General features: G+C 45.6%; 1 protein-coding gene across 2 annotated transcripts in view; it reads left to right on the top strand.

Moving 5' to 3' along the window:
• Window positions 1-17,459, top strand: part of LOC146549879 (ubiquitin-conjugating enzyme E2 E2-like) — a 65,244-nt gene that overhangs the window by 40,939 nt on the left and 6,846 nt on the right. The window contains exons 4-6 of one of the 2 annotated variants that reach the window (XM_085262494.1): window positions 9,676-9,808; window positions 16,485-16,632; window positions 16,908-17,459. The exon at window positions 16,908-17,459 is cut by the window's right edge and continues 1,400 nt beyond it. In XM_085262494.1, the coding sequence (XP_085118620.1) occupies window positions 9,676-9,808; window positions 16,485-16,632; window positions 16,908-17,047 (421 nt within the window). In that variant the 3' untranslated portion in view covers window positions 17,048-17,459. The remainder of the gene's footprint in view (window positions 1-9,675; window positions 9,809-16,484; window positions 16,633-16,907) is intronic. The other variant, XM_085262495.1, reaches the window with a different exon arrangement.

Here is a 17,459-nt window from a genome sequence, read left to right as displayed (position 1 = left end):
CGTTCGATACTGTCGACCATAATATCCTATTAGAGCGATTAGAACATGCTGTAGGTATTACAAGTACTGCGCTGCAGTGGTTTGTATCATATCTATCTAATAGACTCCAATTTGTGCATGTAAATGGAGAGTCCTCTTCACACACTGAGGTTAATTATGGAGTTCCACAGGGTTCAGTGCTAGGACCAATTCTGTTTACATTATACATGCTTCCCTTAGGCAGTATCATTAGAAGACATAGCATACATTTACACTGCTATGCAGATGACACCCAGCTCTATCTGTCCATGAAGCCAGATAACACACACCAATGAGTTAAACTGCAGGAATGTCTTAAAGACATAAAGACCTGGATGGCCGCTAACTTTCTGCTTCTTAATTCAGATAAAACTGAGGTTATTGTACTCGGCCCTGAAAACCTTAGAAATATGGTATCTAAGCAGATTCTTACTCTGGATGGCATTACCTTGGCCTCCAGTAACACTGTGAGGAACCTTGGACTCATTTTTGACCAGGACATGTCCTTCAATGCACATATTAAACAAATATGTAAGACTGCGTTCTTCCATTTGTGCAACATCTCTAAAGTTAGAAATATCCTGTCTCAGAGTGACGCTGAAAAACTAGTTCATGCATTTATTACTTCCAGGCTGGACGACTGTAATTCATTATTATCAGGATGTCCAAAAAACTCCCTGAAAAGCCTTCAGCTGATCCAAAATGCTGCAGCAAGAGTCCTGACAGGGACTAGAAAGAGAGAGCAGATTTCTCCTGTTTTGGCTTCCCTTCATTGGCTTCCTGTTACCTTACAATATAAAGGCGATTGTTGAGGCGACTGGTTATGTGATTGGCGATGTATAAGTAAAACCGAAGTGAATCAAAAATCACAACAAGTAGCCTGAAGGTGCTTTTAAGGTAAAGATCCGACAGTAACACAGAGAAATCCCCAACAATCAAGGGAGGCAGGAAAACAGGCACAGTGTGGAAGAGAGCCGGAGATTAATAATAACCACTTTGCATTTAATTGTAATAATAACTAAAGATTAAATGCAAAGCAGTGTGGGTGACTGAAGAGGAAACAGTCGGTGCATTATGGGAATCCCCAGCAGCCAATACCTATTGCAACGTATCAGCTCTACTCAGCTGCCTTACAAGTGACGCTCAGATCCAGATGGACTTTAACTTGGACAGTGTCCCACAGTGTCCATGGTGCAGGAAGTCCAGTGGGGTCACTTACTGGGGCTTTGTTTTAGTTCTACCACAGAGTAGAGAGCCAGCCAAAGATGACTGTTGCTTGACATGTGTTTGTTGATTGGTCGAACATATAAATAGGAAGGCTGTGGCTCGAGATCATCTACTAACTGGAAGATTGATGTTTTGATCCCTGGCTCATCAATTCCACATATTAAAGTTATAGAGTATGACCGAGTGTGCTATGAAAGAATCTGTCTTGTAAGGTAGAAGTGCTTTTTGTTAAAAGTCAACTAGCTAGGATAACCTCATCCCTGTATATGAAAGCACCTTCAGACTGTCAGTTCTTTAGAAAGACAGGACGTGAATAACCGAGTTGTGGATGATTTTTTCCCCATACTGTGTTGTCCGTGCTTACCAATAAAACAAATCATGCATAAAAGCCAAATTCATTTAAATCTGCTCCGCATTGATGCAAGCTTCACATCTTATTTGAGTTGTCATCATAACAGGTGTGCAGGGAGTGTGTTAGAGTAGTGATTAACATTTACGACGTAATCCGTGTCTGGATTTCTCTTGTATGGTCTTATTGGCTGAAGGTCCTCTTTGGGCACTACGAGCCACAAACAAAGGCTCGGCTCATTCGCCTGCGCTTTATCTGTAGGACAGATGATTTTCAGGTGAGTCAAGCTGTGCTGTTGTGTCTGCCTGTTGTTGTTTCCATGGAGATTCCTCTTGCAGCACAAAATCAACACACACACACGCACAAAGTCACTGCAGGGATACAATGTTGCTAGGTAACATGTTCAAGACAGTGGAGAAGTCTAATTGGTTTGGTGTTGTTTCAAAGGTTAGTGTGTTGGAGTTACACCAACGTTGTGCTTCCACCGTTAAACTCTGTCGCTGTGAGTCTCCGGCTGACGGACGAAGGCGAGCCAACCCTTTGATTTCACTGTTACCGTAGACCAGAGGTGGGCACCTCCAGGCCTCGAGGGCCCGTGTCCTGCAGGTTTTATATCTCACCCTGGGTCAGAATCACATGATTAGTTCATTACCAGGCCTCTGGAGAACTTCAGCTGTGTTGAGGAGGTCATTTAAATCAGCTGTGTTGGCTCAAGGACACATCTAAACCTGCAGGACCCCGGACCTCGAGGCCTGGAGTTCCCCCATACTTGTGCTTCTCACTGCTCACAGAGGCCAGTGTCAGTGTTGCTGGCTCTGTGCTCTGGCTACATTTGGATTCAGCCATGTGTTAGCGTCTTCATGCCGGGTGATGGTGATTTAAGCGGCTCATTGGGTTTGTTGTTACAGATCTTTTTGTGTTGGCTCCCATATGGCGTACTCTGGCGAATGTTGTGTCTTCATCACACACATGGTGAAGAACTCGCTAACATGTCAGCGTGTGGTTGTCGGCTGGTGCTTGGATGCACATGGATGAAACAGTCAAACAAATATGGGCCCGAGTGCTGAGTTAGCTCTGCACCAGCCGTCATCCAGTTTCATTTGGTTTGTTAAAGGTAGGCAGGGATGTTAGACAGTTTCTGCTGTCCTCTCTTTCACTGCAACAACACGAGCTGAGTCTGACAACCTTCTGCTGGCGTGTCACAGGATACATATCTGCCCATCTTTAGCAATCACTTGTTCCCTGCTTATCAAAAAGGGTTGTTTGTGATCACAATCTAATCAGTCGGCTGTTGGACAGATAAAACAGCTTGTATTGTTAGACATGCTAAGTTAAGACTTCATTTAACAGAGCGGTCGACTGTTTAAAAGCTTCATATTTACTCAGTTTCCACAGTTCAGCTTTCTTAAAATAACAAACGGTGGGACAAACTGAAGCTGTCATTAATCTGAGCCGTGCAAACACACAAGCTTTTCCAGTTTGGGTGCTGATTGCAGTGGGATAGCCACCATCCTGAGCAGTACACGAGCATGTACGTGAATGCCGTTTCACAAAAATAAGACGGCTTATTTAGTGCAGATTCAAGAAACTGATACTGTGAAAACTGCAGCTGTTCCAAGGTGCAGTTTCCAGCATAAAAAGGAAAAATACATTGAAAAGTCAAATGAAAAGCATCCATGACAGATGATCAGATGATGAAAAGGTTGTTACTGTCCTTAAACGTCATGTGACATCCATAAAAACTAGCAGCATAGGCGAGGATGGACAGAGCTCCTGGTCGTCAGGGGCCAAAAGGATCAGCTGACACAATCACAGACACGATTGTGAACCAGAACCCAGAGGTCACCGAGCCTGCTGTTCTAACTCAGCTGTTGCTTTATCAGGTGTTTCACTTGGTCTTTGAGATATGCCTTTGACTGTAAATGATGAGATATGGATGTTTGGAGATTTTCATCACTGAACAATGCAGCATGCTTGGTTAAAGTTCTCTCTGGTTTCTAATTTTAAAGGCAAAGTGTGTAACAGTGTCCGAAGAGGAAGTGATCACAAATAGGTGGCTTTATGTCCAGCACAAGGGAACTGAGGACCTTCGTCATGTTTGTACGCCCGTGTGTACGACTGTGTGTACGCCTGTTTGTACGCCTGTTTGTACGACTGTGTGTACGCCTGTTTGTACGACTGTGTGTACGCCCGTGTGTACGACTGTGTGTACGACTGTGTGTACGACTGTGTGTACGCCTGTTTGTACGCCCGTGTGTACGACTGTGTGTACGCCTGTTTGTACGCCTGTTTGTACGACTGTTTGTACGCCCGTGTGTACGACTGTGTGTACGCCCGTGTGTACGACTGTGTGTACGACTGTGTGTACGCCTGTTTGTACGACTGTTTGTACGCCTGTTTGTACGACTGTGTGTACGACTGTGTGTACGACTGTGTGTACGCCTGTTTGTACGCCTGTTTGTACGACTGTGTGTACGACTGTGTGTACGACTGTGTGTACGACTGTGTGTACGCCTGTTTGTACGACTGTGTGTACGACTGTGTGTACGACTGTTTGTACGACTGTTTGTACGCCTGTTTGTACGACTGTGTGTACGACTGTGTGTACGACTGTGTGTACGACTGTGTGTACGACTGTGTGTACGCCTGTTTGTACGCCTGTTTGTCTCTGGTCTGTTTGTCCACCAGAGCACAGAGAGTGCTGAGGGGCGTTTGTCCTTTATCTTTGTGTGTTGGAGCTCTGCAAACTGCAAACACGTGTATTTGTGCCGCTCTGTCCTTACTGTAAGCATCACAGAGCGTGTCTGTGTGCATGTGTGGCAGTGGACCGTGGCTCTCAGCATGAACTAATAAGTTTATTTTTTAATGCTTTGGCATTACACATTCGATTAGCCAGTCTGGTCCAGTGGTCTCACAGATATGAGTCAGGATGTCTGTGTGAGGTCTTCCTGTAACAACAGCACAGGTCAGTCGCTGCTGCTTCAGTCTGTCAGATAATCTTTACATTTAATGACCTTCAAGTATGTTTGACGCTAAACAGAAGACATATCAATATTTCTTATTACAAGTCAAATGGCAAACATTGCCCCAGAATAGATACAAGTTGTAATAATAATTCGAGTGTTGTTGTGAATGTAGCATGGATATGTGAAGCTGTGAAGCTTGGTTCACATGTAGGTGAGTAAGATGAAGCAGCTGAGAGCTTTTGTGTGACCACGTACAGACTCAGCAGTAGCTCTGAGCAGGTGCAGCTGAGCCAGCATTACTACACTGTGTTTGTCCTGCATGAGTCTGAGTGTGTGAGAGCTCCTCTCTAAATAAAGCTGCAAACAGGTAATCTGACATATTCACAACCTTAGCTGAGTTGTTCACGTGCTGTTTCTTTCTTTAATAACTACACATCAGCAGTAGCATCCAACCAGCTACAGATGCAGTGGTAATATTAGCCCTTCTCATTGTTAAAGACTGCAGAGCTGTTTGGTCTGTTAGCTGAGCACTCCCATTGCTGAACTCCCAATGAGAGCTTATCTCTGCTGCCAGGCTAAAAATAGCTTCTGGTACGAGAAAATAAATAAATGCACGAGCCACAAAAGAGCTCAAAGGGAGGTGTGGCTGACTGTGGTCGTTGGATCAGCTGTTACACAAGAGTAAATTAAAAATCAATTAAAAATTTCCGACTTTTTAGAAGAACTTTTAGATGAAGGTTTAAAAAGTTTTTGCATCCGGTGACTCACATCTTTAAAGACCAAAACAAACACCCTGAACATCTAAAAGTCTCCGTGCTCTGCTAGTACTCATTAATCATGACCCCATCTCAGTGTGAAACAAAGTCTCAAACGCAGTTTTTAATCACAGATATCTGTTAGCATAAAGGTTTCTGAGTTTTCTCCACTCCAGGCTTGGAGATCTTCTGTAGGAGACCGTTGTAGTCACAGTATGGACATGTGTTCATACTGACCTCCAGTCTGTCTGTGAATCAAAGCCTAATCTCTGGCTTTTGATGCATCATTTATATGTTTATCAAAGAGATGATATTTCAGATATTTTCAGTTCTAGTTTGTGCTCGTTGTCGTCCTGCTCAGCATAGTGATTTTTTCACATCTTGTTTCATTACAATCTGCTCAAAAACCCAAAGGGACACTTTGAAAACCAGTCTAATGGGGAAAATCCTGCTGGTATCTGTTATGAAATGAACTGGAACATGTGTTGGGAACAGTGGGATGCCACATCATTGATGGAAGTGAAAATGATCAAACTACACAGCAGAGTTAAATTAAGGACAGAGCGCTGCCTTATGTTGCAACTTTACGTGGCCCCTCATGTGCATGTAATGCACAAGGTCCTGAGTTCAGTTCCTCCATCAGGTCTTTCTGTGCAGGTTTCCAACCTTATAAACAGGACATTTGCATAATAACTGAAACCAGCCCTTCAGTGGGGAACCCTGCAGTCAGCTGAGACTGAAGAAGTCACCTGGATGAGTGACGAAACGTTTCTCCCACAAAACGCTACGTCCAGATGAACAGAATCAACTCTTGGAGATTTCCTTACCTGGATGATTGAGGACGCATCAAGAAGCAGATGGATAGATTGAAAGTCAGTGTTTGTATGACCACCTTCCTTCACCACAGCTTAAATTCTCTTAGCCAAGCTTTTCTCTGATTTCTTGCCGGCCTGCTCTCCAGGCTTCTTGAGCCTCCTCCTGTTTCACAGCTGTAAACACTTAGTTTAGTAAATTATTAGAAATGTTCATTTCTGTCTGTAGCTGACTGCAGGGACATTACTGGCATGTTAGCTAAGCTCCGTGGTGGAAAGGACAGTTAAAGTCATCTTTTTGTTCTGTTATAATGTGAAGAGTTTCAGGTGTAATGATATCTCCAGCAAACCTGTGATTGTGCTGCTTAACAAAGAGCTGAACTGTGGCCACTACACCAAGACTATATTTAGACGCAGCATTCAAACACATGATGTCCTCTGGATGTTGTCTCATTAACTGCCAGCAAAATATGCAAAGCCAATGAAGTCATTCCACAATAAAGTCCACTAAAAACGTTCTGAAGGAGGGTCTAATTTGTGTCACTGTTGTAGTTCAGCTATCACCAGAGAGCCGTTTACAGACGAGGTTCTTTCTTTATGTCCCTGTAGAGGGACAAGCTCAGTGCTCATTATTTATGGCTTACAGTGTGGAAATAGCTGCGTCCATCACTGCCATTTGGCCCTCATTACAAACAAGCTCAGGTCATTCTCTGCTCTAGAAGTGAGCCGAGATTTTAAAAAGAAAAAGTTCCCCTGGATAAATAGGAGAGCAGACCCTTAGGTGAATTTTCAAGATCTGTGTCCTCCATCATCCTGACAGGCGTAGGAAGGTGATAGAAAATCAAACCCGTTCTCCACTGGAGCTGGGATCTGTCCTCCTGCCAGAGCAGGTTGTGTCAGGCTGCATGTACAGGAAGAGAAAGCTGTGACGGAGCATGTAAACTGCAACTGCAGGAAGAAATGAACGAGCTGAAGAGGTGTAGAGCCCAGTGTCTGCCTCTTAATAGGATTTAATGACGTGAATTTTTGAGCGCTGAGCTGTTTTTGGATTGAAGCATCTAACATGAGCTTGTATGTGCTGTGTTCATGAAATCATTTACAAAAGTAATTCAGTGATTTAAAATCCACCTGCTTCACGCAGAGCTCTGTGACAGTGTTCACACAAGGTTTGGCAAGAGACTCAATCAACTTTCATCCATAACACTGTCGGTGTAACACCTGAAATAAAGGGGGAAGTAAAGCTAGTGTGAAAAATACACAACATGTCGAAAAGCAACCGCGTAATTTTGGGTGACAATAACAGCAGTTTAGATGATTTTACAGTGAGCCTTGCTGTGACTGAGCAGCGGTGCCCACAGACGGTTTAACGTCAGACAGTATTTTCACAGACCGGAGTTTAAGGTGTGGCGGATAAATACAACAAAATAAATGATACGACAAAAACGGGTATTTTGTAGATATAACAATAAACACAAATTCAGTGTGTAATTGTGTAACTTTATTAGCAGCGTCCTCCTGAAGTGCACCAACAACATTGAGAGTAACGTCCTCCTCTCTGCCCCTCAATGCTCTCTGGTCGCTATGGTAACACATTTCTTTCAAAATAAGACGCACAACTACAACACGGGAAAGACCCAGGGAACCCGCGTTTACGATAAAAACCCTGAAAACCATCAATTTCACACCCGAGCCTCAGCTCTCACGGCCCGGGACCAAACGACTCACAGACCGGTACCGGGCCGTGGGCCGGGGGTTGGGGACCACGGCCTTATCTTCCACAGTGGCCGAAGGCTCAGCAGTTTATGTGGCGATCCTTCTCCTCAGCCACTCTTCATAGCGGCCTTTGAGGCCTTACCAAAGATATCATCTCTCCGGCCAGCTCCGGGTCTGTCTCTGTCTCTGTTAGTAGGAAAAGGTGTTTGCATTGATATTAGTAATTAAAATATTGTAGTTGGTGAGGATTTCACAAATCAGTGCAGCATTGGAAAGAAAATAATGTTAGTGAGAAAGTAAACTGAGGTCATTCCCAGTCAGGAACCACTGGGTGGCTGCTGGAGATGTGAAAGCACTAAAGTTCCACTCACTAGTGACGTGTCAGTGATCCCATAGCAGCCACAAGTCACTATGTTCCCAGACCAGTGGATGAGTGGTTGCAGGAGGTTGCCAGGTGACATATACCAGAAACATGTTTGCATGTGCTCTGGTCAGGAGCGTGTTGACACGGTCAGCTGTAGTTAGCAGGTCAGTGGTGAGCCACAAGGTTTGCTTAGAAGGCAAACGTTCTCTGTTTCAGTTTGAATGGTGCTTGGTTAGTTAGCAAGTCTCTGCAGACTCCAAGCAGCCACAGCAGTCCTTCATCACCAGGGCAGTCCCAGCGTTTCTGTTTCAGCACCTCTTTGTCCCCCCAGCAGAACCTTTAGTGACCCTTGTTCCTAGCGACTGGTGGTTAGCAGACTGAGCTTCGGCCTGTGTGACTGAGGCCTTTGCCCGTTTCAGATTACGACTATACAGGTGCTACGTTTTGAGTCAAATGGACCCAGATTTCCCAGCTGGCATGTTTGTAACACACAACTAGAAAATGTGCTCCCTGTTTAAAATGCATGTGGATACTTGAACCTGAAATAAATGGCTTAAAATAACTGAAATACTCTGTCAGTGTCGCCACCACGATGAATCCAACCACTGGCAGTAAAATCTGTTTGGCACACAAACATAGATTTCTTTGAGCCACATCAGGCAGAGTGGAGAGACGTGTCGGCCTCGGGTCCCCACCGGGCCCGGCTCACTGCCACAGCCCAGACTATTTTTATCCATCCAGAGGAACATCGGCATCCTTTCTCCAGCCTGCTTCCATAATTCCTCTCTGTGTCCAAACACACGCTGACAACAAATGCAGCGGCCGGCGCTTTATAACCGCCTGCTGTTTCACACCAACAGCTCCACGTTTCTGTCACTGCGTCAATGATGAAAGTAAAAGTAAGAGAAGAACTGACAGGAGCATCTGGCCTAATGCCAGTCGAAAAGGGAATTGGATTAGTGCATCTCCTCTCACAGCTGTGCGTGTGTGTGTGTGTGTGTGTGTGTGCGTGTGTGTGTGTGTGTGTGTGTGTGTGTGCGTGTGTGTGTGTGTGTGTGTGTGTGTGTGTGTGTGTGTGTGTGCGTGTGTGTGTGTGTGTGCGTGTGTGTGTGTGCGTGTGTGTGTGTGTGTGTGTGTGTGTGTGTGTGTGTGTGTGCGCGTGTGCGTGTGCGTGTGTGTGTGTGTGTGTGTGCGTGCGCGTGTGTGTGTGTGTGTGTGTGTGTGCGTGTGTGCGCGTGTGTGTGTGTGTAGCTGTGTTTCATGCTTGCATTCACATGCCACAGACATCAGCCCTCCACTGATATTAATGATGCTCCACAAAGGTTTGATCCAGTCTTTGTTGCTGACAGCGGTCTGAGTCTTGTGTGGACAGCAGCTGATGATTATAACCTAACCAGAGTGACTGAAACACACAAACCTGTCGGTAAAAAGATTCTCTTCTTTTCTTCCTCTTTTATTTTTGTACATGCAGCGCCGGCCCTAAAGGAGACAACATCTACGAGTGGAGGTCCACCATCCTGGGCCCTCCGGGCTCCGTGTATGAGGGGGGAGTGTTCTTCCTGGACATCGCCTTCACACCAGACTACCCCTTCAAACCACCCAAGGTGAATGACGCCCTGCAGCTACGCTCCTCCCCTACAGCTGTGAACAATGGCAGCGTTGTCCTAGCTGCCTGTCACTGTTGTCCAACAACAACGAGTCATTGAAGGCTCGTTAACCTTCAGCATGTTGACAAAACAACATGTGACTGCAGCCCAGGACAGAGGATGCTCGTACTGAGCGCACAAAGCTGCTTTCCTTTAGTCTCTAATCCTAAATGAAAGAAGTGTCAGTGTCTGTAAATGCAAAGCTGGTAGTAGTAGACAGACTGAATTCTTTAGGATTACTACAAGTACTCGCTGACAGCTTCTTTTATTTATTGTATTAACAGTCAGTTTTCATTACAAACTACGTTCATCGGTGGGATTTCACATGTTCTGTTCTTGGTTTCTCAGATCATCTCCTCTTTAGATCTTCATTTAGCTCTTTAACAGTTTTACTAAGCCAGTACTGTCAGTTAATAATAACTGAACCCAAACTGATGTACGGTGTACAATTTCCCCACAGTGCCAATGAAATCAGATAAGAGAGGGGAACAAAACAGCAGATTAACCACACCACTGACACAGCAGACACAGTCAGACAGGCTGTGATACAAACGCACAAACTGGCACTTACAACGGTCACAGAGGAAACATCAAGAACAACGTTGTAAACTTCAGAGTTCGTGCTGTGCAGCTTTCAGGAAAACTGCAACATACCAGGAGTCACATATCCGAGTGTGCAGGTGTGGTTAGCGTGTTCACCGATGCCAGAAGTATTCAGTCAGCAGCAGCTTGGTGCTGCTAATCAAACACACTGGATTAGATCATTAGTGAGTGTGACCACCTCTTTGGCAGTTTGTCGTCTGCAGCATGTAGGAGTGTGTTAATGCCACAGGAGTGGGCGTCCCAGGAAACTTACCCTCAAACCATGCAGCGCTCAGACGTAACTGGCTGTTTCGAAAGGATTGTTAGGGCAAAGCTTCTCTTCTATTTATAAAGAAAGAAAGAAAAGAGTTGCCTTGTGGACCACAAGACCACAGCTGAGATGCTCCAACTCACAGTGCCACAAAGCAGACGTGGCATATTAGCCTCACTGTCAAACATGGTGGGGAACGTGGTGGCGATGTGGGGTTGTTTGGGTGTTGGGCACTCTGAAGTCACTGTATGAAGTCAGACGTCTAAATACAAAGGCTTGACCTAAAATGCGTCACACAGCAGCAGGACAATGGTGCCAAGAAACCCTACAGCAGAATCAAGGTTTCACAACAGGACCTAAAGAGAGCTGTGCATAAACCAACAGCTGTGAGCTGAAGCAAACTGAAACCATGCTGGAAAGAATAGACGGACCATGGTGCAGGAAGTCTAGTCCTTATTGTTCCTGCACAGGTTTGTCTGTAGCAGAGCTCCAAGTGTAGCTCCCTCTGTCATGAGCCAACAGGGCTGCTGTTGAAATCTTCCTCTCCTCTATTTGACCCTCTGCCTAACACTGTGCTCACACCATCAGTGCTCAAAGTGATTTTTCTCTCACAACAAAAGCTGAACTGGTTCCAAGTTTGGGTTTTTTTCCCAGTGAACAGACGCAGCATCCACTGGGATGTTCTCAACGAGCACTGACCAACAGTTCAGTGACACGTTGGTGAAAGTGTAGCTGGTCATGGGTGCGCCGTGTCACAGTGGCTTAAGCATCAGGGACATAGTGTTGTTTTTGTAACCAAGCACCCACACTAGGGCTGCCACAAACGATTATTTTGATAGTCGACTAATCAGAGCATCATCCATTGGACGTACAGGTACAGCTTATTGCACCAGCAGCATCTGACATTCAGTGGGTAACAGACGTCTCCGAAAACGTCGGAGCGCTTTTGAAAATATGCGGTGTCCTGATAAACTGAGCAGATATTTGAGGTTTACACAGCTACATTCTCGCCTGAAAATATGTTAAACGTTTATTTTGTGACCCAGAAAGAATAATAAGAGTAATATTAAAACTAACTAGCTGCCGCCATTGTTGGAAACTGAGCTGGGCGCTATGAATTCTGGGACACAGCTTCTTCTTCTTCTTCGGGGTTTAACGGCAGCTGGCATCCTTGTACATGCAGTGCTGCCATCTTCTGTTTCAGTCCGTTATTACACTCTTAAATCCTGCTACTTATTCCTGCGTCTTTCAGGATCTTACAAAGCTTCAAACGACGCGTCGACTATTAAATCAGTCGTCGACGATTTTGATAGTCGACGTAATCGTGACTAGTCGACTAATCGTGGCAGCCCTAATCCACACGTTTGAAATCTGATCTCTAATCTCAAACCCACTTCTCACTCTGGTTCTGTGTCCTTCCTCACACCATCAGGAGTGGATCTAACGTTTGAAGCAGCCACACAGCTGTGAAATGATATTCTCTGCAGGTCGGGTTCCCTTAAACTCTGCAGCAGGGCTCGGTCTTTATCGCCAACTTTTGTGGTGGAAACCCGGCTTTACGGTTTGTGCAGCCTCTGAGACGGCCACAAGATGTGCTGCTTTCCCCCACCGTGTGTGTCCTTCTGCTGTAAAACTGCTGTAGGACGTTGTGCGTTCATGCAGGCTGAGGAGGAGACTGAGCCCTCAGAAACAGGCAAAACCCTGGAACAGAGATCTAAACTTTTTGCAGCATTTGCATGTTCAAATCAAACTGCCAGTTTGTATCAAAGCAATGAGGTGCTTCTGATCGCCTTGTCCTGTCCTGCATGCCCTGGCATTCAGCTGCATTCGGCCACCCTCCAGTAGAGTCTAGGAATACTCACTAAGTAATATCTAACTGCTATTTATGTGCTTAAACGATAAGGCAGGAAACTATCTGTGCCATGTTTAATGCTTTACAGCGGGTCGTTTAGTGTCTGTGCACATGTGCCACTGACAGGAGCGGTCCAAAACTGTGTGTTAGCAAATATGCATATATGATGTTTTACACTGAGGGTGTTCTTGACCAAATGTTGTGATTCAACTAAATATTCACAGCATGTTTTTAGCAAACCTTTGCTAAAGGTGTACTCACATGTATCAAACTCACATGTATCAAACTCACATGTATCAAACTCACAGGAACGCTCAGAGTCATATTTTTAGTGGAATTTCACAAATCTGTGAAAAATGTGTTGAGCTTGTTTGTTTTATTTTCTTTCATCTGCTTTGTGTTACGAGGCCATTACAGACAACCATAAGTAACAAAGTCTGTTTACTTTGTTACAAGTTCTGAATTCTTGCTCTTTAATTTCCTTGTTGTTGGGTCTATATCTCTGACTTGTTCCAGTATGTAAAACTCTGCATCCTCAACACTGAGCCGCTTGCAGCCCTGTGCTCATGCAGACAGAACAGGGAGGAAGCGTCAGTGACTTTAATCAGCTGCTTAAATCTGATATTTTCAGCTGCTCTTCTTGGCTTACTGTCGTTTACAATAAAGTAGGCTGCTGCATTTGCAGTATCAGTATCTTAGTCATGAGGAGCAGCACTGGAGAAAGTATCTGTAGTGTTGCACAGCGCAGGTGAGCTGTGTGTGCACTGTGCAAGGACGGCACGGCGTCACATGGTAGAAATGATTGGTGGCGTTCCCACCGTTGTGATACATGGATAGACTTTATGTAAACTATCTCTCATATTTCTGTATGTCTCGTATGATTATGTGAAATAGAAAGTCACGAGTGTGACTGCAGTGGTGAAGTTAAGAGCAGCCTGGGAATCATTCAGACCATCCCGAACCTCGCCTACCAGGAGTGTAATCAGATGTTGATGCTCCATCTGTCCAGTGTGTATCACTTTTTGTTTTTGTGGTTTTGAAATTTACAGCAGCTCAAAGTTATTGGGAATCATGTGACCAGGCCTCGATATATGATCTCCTGTTCAGTGTCAGCTGTGTGGGTCCTCACACAGAGCCCATCCTAACTCTTGGCCTCCTGCCGCCTTGTTTTTCCATCGTGGTCGTGATCTTTGCCATCCAACGTACAGCGAGCCATGTGACAGCTGCTCACTGCCCTGGATCACTCACTAATGTTAGGTTGAGCTGACACTGATACTTTAGAGGCTGAGCATTGCAGGGATGCTGCATCAGTATTTGTACGTTGGTCCGAGCTCAGAACTGGTTGAGTGACGGCTGAGGTGAGATTCCCCCAGCACTGTGCCCTGCAGTAACTCGTGGCTTTGAACTAAACTTCTCTATACACTTGATCTTCCTCTGCGTGATATAAATCTCATTTTCTGGGATTTCATTTCCAGTCTGCATGCATAATATCGCTGGGCAAGATACGAACCCCAAGCTGCTCTCTGACCACATCCATCAGAATGTAGCTCACACAGAAAAATGTGCGAGCATGAATGAGTGAAGGAGACGTAAACAAGGGAAGCAAGAAGGCATCAAGGCAGGTTAAGGGCTGACCTCGGCTGACTGGCAGGTTCCTCGGGCCTGTTGGCTAAATGGTAAATGGACTGGTTCTTATATAGTGCTTATCTACTCTACCTGAGCACTCAAAGCATTTTATACAACTCGGCGCATACGAGAACTTTTTCCTATACATGCGATCGATCCTTGGAGAGCAGCTCAGGGTTAGTGTCCAAGGATATTATGCGTGCAGACTGGAGGAGCCAGGGATCAAACACCACCTGAGCTACAGCCCCAGGTCTTTTTTTTACCTCACTTCCATTTGTTACATGCACAACAAGAGGGACTCGTACACGGGCTAATGTACATTCAAACAGAAAAAACACATACACTGCAGCTCCCTCTCCTCCCTTACCCAGCTTTCAGGCTCGGAGGAAGATGAGAGCCACCAAGGACTGCATCAGCGTGCAGCCACAGGAGGCTTCAGTGTGTACAGGGCTGCTTTGAGTGCGCACAGTGGAGCGTTTCAAAGAGACGACAGACCTAGAGGAATATTCATGATGGGATTTATAAACAAATGCACCGATTTGCTAAATCTGTCAGGCTGCGTTCCAGAAATAAACCTCGGCTAACGGGAGGTCGGCTTCTTGCTGAGGATTTGTGACGCTGCATTCAGAGCTGGTGACACTGAAGAACAAGCTAAAAACAGTTGTCCAATGAATGCACCAAGGACATGAGGCATTTATGGCAAAGACTTCAGGCACTGAACAGTGGACATGTTTGAGGTTGCAAACAACTATCACTGCCTCCAGCCTGCCAGCTATTGGCTGTGACTGCAGACAGCATGAGGAGGTTTCTGCAACATGGGTCCAGATCTCATCCCAGGCTGCGTGCCAACACACTGTGAAGAACAGCTGACAGATATCTTCATGGACCCTCAGCCAAAGCAGAGTGCCAGCTGCTGTATCATGAAATGCTTTGAGAGGCTTCACATCAGCTCACGCTTCCCAACCAAGCTGGGCCCGCTGCCGTACAGAACAAACCATTCAGCCGAGGTTTCCACCCTGTGTCTCTGACTCACGTAGAGAAACCAGAAGGCTTCAGCCAGAGTGCTGCTCATCGACTTCAGCGTCCAGCGTGACATGTTCCCTGCTGGGCTGCATGACACGTGCACTCGGGACAAATAACGTTGCTAGAACACACCGCGCCCCTTCTGCTCACATTACTGACATGTGACATCACCAGTCACGTCACGCACAGGTGTTGGTCTTACAGCCGACCACAACGAGTGCGCTTACAGCAAAGGAGCAGCTGACACTATAACCGACGGACTATACCTGCAGCTCTCTGACAGAAAGGATTCACGGCACAAGTTCTCGGGAGTTCAGACAGACGAGCTAACCCACCTCTCCGTCACCTGGCTGATGGAGGTGGACCTCCCGTCCCAGCTATGAGCAGATTTTACAGAAGTGCCGCTGAAAATAATCTCAGCTTCCGCATCTCTTCCTGGTTTGGAAACAGCACCGCAGATGACAAGAGTCAGCCCTCACATAGCTCGCTCACACTCAAATGCCTGACAGCACTCACACTGCTTAGCCAGAGCATGTGTAATGATAACATTTCAAGTTTTTTAACACTCATGCTGTGCAAGATAACACAATGTATATTTATAGTGTATCAGTGAAGTCCTCTGAGATGTTTCCAGTGTGGCGCTGCAGCACTGCTGACGTGAAACAGTGACAGATAAATCAATCTGTTGATCTTCATAATAGGAGGAGGGTTTGTCTCTCTGAACGGAGGAAGGGTGACATGAACGGGGGCAAGCTACAGCTCATCAGCCTCGTTTCTAAAGACACACAGAGGTCAAAGGTCACCGCTTAATGATGCAGGGCTCTTTGTGCTGAGCTATGGAATGTCTTCAGTGTTGATGCAGGCACACAGGCAGGATATGAAGAGCGCTGTCAGCCTGTGCTGCTCGTTTAATCTAACTGACAAGTGTTTCATTGATTGAACCTGTCACGTCCTAAATGTCAGGAGGCATGTGCTAACAGACGGAGCTGCAGGAAAACACTGCAAGTCTCTTATCATAGGCCTGGTTTATTGGGCCTGTTTGTTCTTAGTTATTGTGAAGGGAACAGAAATAGAGCGGCCGTCCTCTCCTAGACTTTTTGTGGTGGACTCGAGTCCACCACAGTCCCAAAATATAAAAAACACTTGTTTGTTTGATCACCTTACATGTTGTTGATAGTTAAACGAAACCTAAAATAAGCCTTTTTTAAAACGTGTCATTGGCTCAGAGGTCAGGATCAACAGGATGCAGCATCAAATGAAACTGTTTCTTAACCAATCAGGTGACGTTCCGTACGAGGATCTACCACTGCAACATCAACAGTCAGGGCGTGATCTGTCTGGACATCCTGAAGGACAACTGGAGTCCCGCCCTCACCATCTCCAAGGTCCTACTGTCCATCTGCTCCCTGCTCACTGACTGCAACCCAGGTGAGAGCTTCACACACACACACACACACAGAGATGCTGTCATGTAGCTGTGACAGGCTGACTGAGCTGCTTAAATCATGTACTTTACTGTGAGGCTGAAGTTGTGTTTGCAGCGCAGCAGCATCCCAAGAGAACAGACAGGCAGTGTAGTGATGAAAACAATGATTGTGTGTGTGTGTAACACTGTCCATCACAAAAGTGTCTCTTTTATATAAATGTTGTGCTCTGGCTCCATCACAGGTACAGAGGTCCACGGTGTTTTTTGTTTGTTTCAGGTGTGCTCTGCTCTGCCTTCATGTTTCTGAGACTGTCTGTGGGTCATTTTGAGCTGTCACAGGTATACCTGGCTAACAAGAAGCTCCTTTCAGCTGCTCCTGTATTAAAGTGTGAGCCTGGGATTCCAAACCCCCTTTAATCCGTTCAACATTTAACCAAGACTGTCTGGAAAAACTCAATCCTGGAAGCATTTGTGCCAGTCTGACCCCGATTACTGTAAAGACAACAGGGACCTGCAGGTGGTGTGTGTTGGTAATGAACAGAATAAAGATTCTCAGTTTTTAAAATCATTTTTTTATCTCTACATTATCAGCACTTTGAGAGTTAAAGTGAGTTAACTCAGAAATGTGCTGGACCATGAAAGGTAGGTCAGGGCCAGAGGATGACTAGGGATGGGTATCATTTAGGTTTTATCCGATACCGGTACCAAACCGGTACTTTTGAAACGGTGCCGGTGCTTAAACGGTGCTCGAACCGGTGCTTAAAGAATGGAGAACACAAAATTGGTCCAAAAACTTCTCATGTTCAGCTGTTTTTTGTAAAAAGATAAC

The sequence above is a fragment of the Mchenga conophoros genome, linkage group LG22 (genome assembly GCF_057382185.1).
Source record: "Mchenga conophoros isolate Kocher_MC1m ecotype Shallow Benthic linkage group LG22, M_conophoros_male_GT1.1, whole genome shotgun sequence".
Lineage (NCBI taxonomy): Eukaryota > Metazoa > Chordata > Actinopteri > Cichliformes > Cichlidae > Mchenga > Mchenga conophoros.
Note: the sequence above shows the minus strand (reverse complement) of the source record. Positions and strands in the feature narration are given on the sequence as shown.